General features: G+C 58.1%; 1 protein-coding gene across 1 annotated transcript in view; it reads left to right on the plus strand.

The window, feature by feature from the left end:
- The window catches only part of GDF7 (growth differentiation factor 7), an 11943-nt gene extending 10092 nt beyond the window's left edge, over positions 1 to 1851 (plus strand). The window contains exon 2 of the mRNA XM_010002407.1: positions 971 to 1851. Coding sequence (XP_010000709.1) covers positions 971 to 1851 — 881 coding nt within the window. The remainder of the gene's footprint in view (positions 1 to 970) is intronic.
- The last annotated feature ends 176 nt before the right edge of the window (positions 1852 to 2027 follow it).

Consider the following 2027-nt stretch of genomic DNA (forward strand, 5'->3'; position numbering starts at 1 on the left):
TAGAGGAGGGAAAAAATAAAAAAAAAAAAAACAACCTCCTCCCTCCACTCCCGAACTCGTTAATCTCTTTTTTTTCCCCCATCTCCGCTTCCCTTTTTTTGGGGGGGTGTTTGTTTGTTTGTTTGCTTGGTTCACATCGAGTATATTTAACGAGGGCCAGAAACTGTGCAAGGCTGGTTTGGATCCACCCAAAACGAGTGACAAATGCAGGCTGGGCTGGAAAAAAAAAAACAACCTCCTCCCTCCACTCCCGAACTCGTTAATCTCTTTTTTTTCCCCCATCTCCGCTTCCCTTTTTTTGGGGGGGTGTTTGTTTGTTTGTTTGCTTGGTTCACATCGAGTATATTTAACGAGGGCCAGAAACTGTGCAAGGCTGGTTTGGATCCACCCAAAACGAGTGACAAATGCAGGCTGGGCTGGCTCTGTGTCAGACACCGCGGGGCACAGCACCCGCATCCCCGACGCCTGCTGCCTGTGCCTGCCTGCCAGGGACAGGGAGGATTTTCACAGCCTTTTCACAGCGTTTTGCGTGGCATTACCTGGGGCTTTCTGTGCGCGCGTGTGTGTGTGTGTGGAAGAAATCAGTGACAAGCTGCTGACCAGGACTGTGCTGTGCTGGTTCGGGTGGGGATTCAGTGCCACAACAGGGTAGCGATGCAGCCGGCGGGCACTGGAAGCTCTGGGAGGAGGCAGAGCAGCCACCCAGGGCTGTGGGCAGGGCTGCTGATGGGAAGCCACTTGTCTGAATGGACTCCTCCCCGTTTTCCCTCGGTGTCCCCAGCCTGGGTGACACAGGCTGTGCCCCCCCAGGGGATGCTCAGCGTGCTTTGCTGCCCAGCGACCATCTCCTCCCCCCCGCTCCGTGAGCTCCATCTCCCTCACGGCAGCTTCAGCTTCCTGTGATTTCACGTTTCTTTTCCCTTCTTTCTGTGTGCGTGTGTGTTTGTTGTTGTTGTTTTCTCTCCTCCAGATGCCTCCCCGTCCGCCCCCGAGCAGCGATACCTCTTCGACATCTCCAGCCTGCCCGAGGCTGAGGAGGTGACAGGCGCGGAGCTGCGGGTCCTGCGTTCCCTCCCGGAAAACCTCAGCCTGGCCCTGTCCCCTGAAGGCACCTTCCACCACCTCCTCCTCTCCACCTGCCCCAGCCCGGACGGTGAGGAGCCCCGGCTGCTGGACTCCAGAGCTGCAGACCTTCTAGACTCGGGTTCCTCCAGATGGGAGGTGTTTGATGTCTGGGAAGCCCTGCGGGATGGGAAGGAGAGGTCTCCCTCGGGCAAACTGCTGTGCTTCCTGCTCAGGATCGTCTCGGATCAGTCCGGGAGGCTCCTGCCCCCAAGACAGCTGGGCTTCAGCAAACCCCGACCCCAGCCCCACGAGAGAGCCTTGCTCGTGGCCTTCTCCCGCACCCAGAGGAAGGAGAACCTCTTCAAGGAGATCCGGGATAAGATCAAGGCTCTGGGTAGCCCTCCCTTCCTGGAACCCCCCGATCCCGGCCAGGAGGGTTACACCAAGAGGAGGAAGAGGAGGACCACGGTGGCCGCCCGGTCTGGGGGCAGGGGCCACGGGAAGAAGGCCAAGACCCGCTGCAGCAGGAAACCCTTGCACGTGAACTTCAAGGAGCTGGGCTGGGACGACTGGATCATCGCCCCCCTGGATTACGAGGCCTATCACTGCGAGGGGGTCTGCGACTTCCCCCTCCGCTCCCACCTGGAGCCCACCAACCACGCCATCATCCAGACCCTGATGAACTCCATGGACCCGGAGTCCACCCCCCCGAGCTGCTGCGTGCCCTCCAAGCTCAGCCCCACCAGCATCCCACCTCCCCACCCAGCCCTGCCCCGTTTTATATAGATAATTATAAATATATATATATATATATAAAAAATATATATATACACACACGTACACATTTGGGTGTGTGCCTTCCCAAAAGCCAAGCTCAGAGCAGGTGTCCCCTACCTTCCTGTCCCCACCCTGGCCATGAGCCCAGGAGGGTTGGGGGGGATGGCCTCCTCAGAAGCAGGGCT

This window comes from Chaetura pelagica, unplaced genomic scaffold (assembly GCF_000747805.2).
Source record: "Chaetura pelagica isolate M959 unplaced genomic scaffold, ChaPel_1.0 scaffold46, whole genome shotgun sequence".
NCBI classification, from domain to species: Eukaryota; Metazoa; Chordata; class Aves; order Apodiformes; family Apodidae; genus Chaetura; species Chaetura pelagica.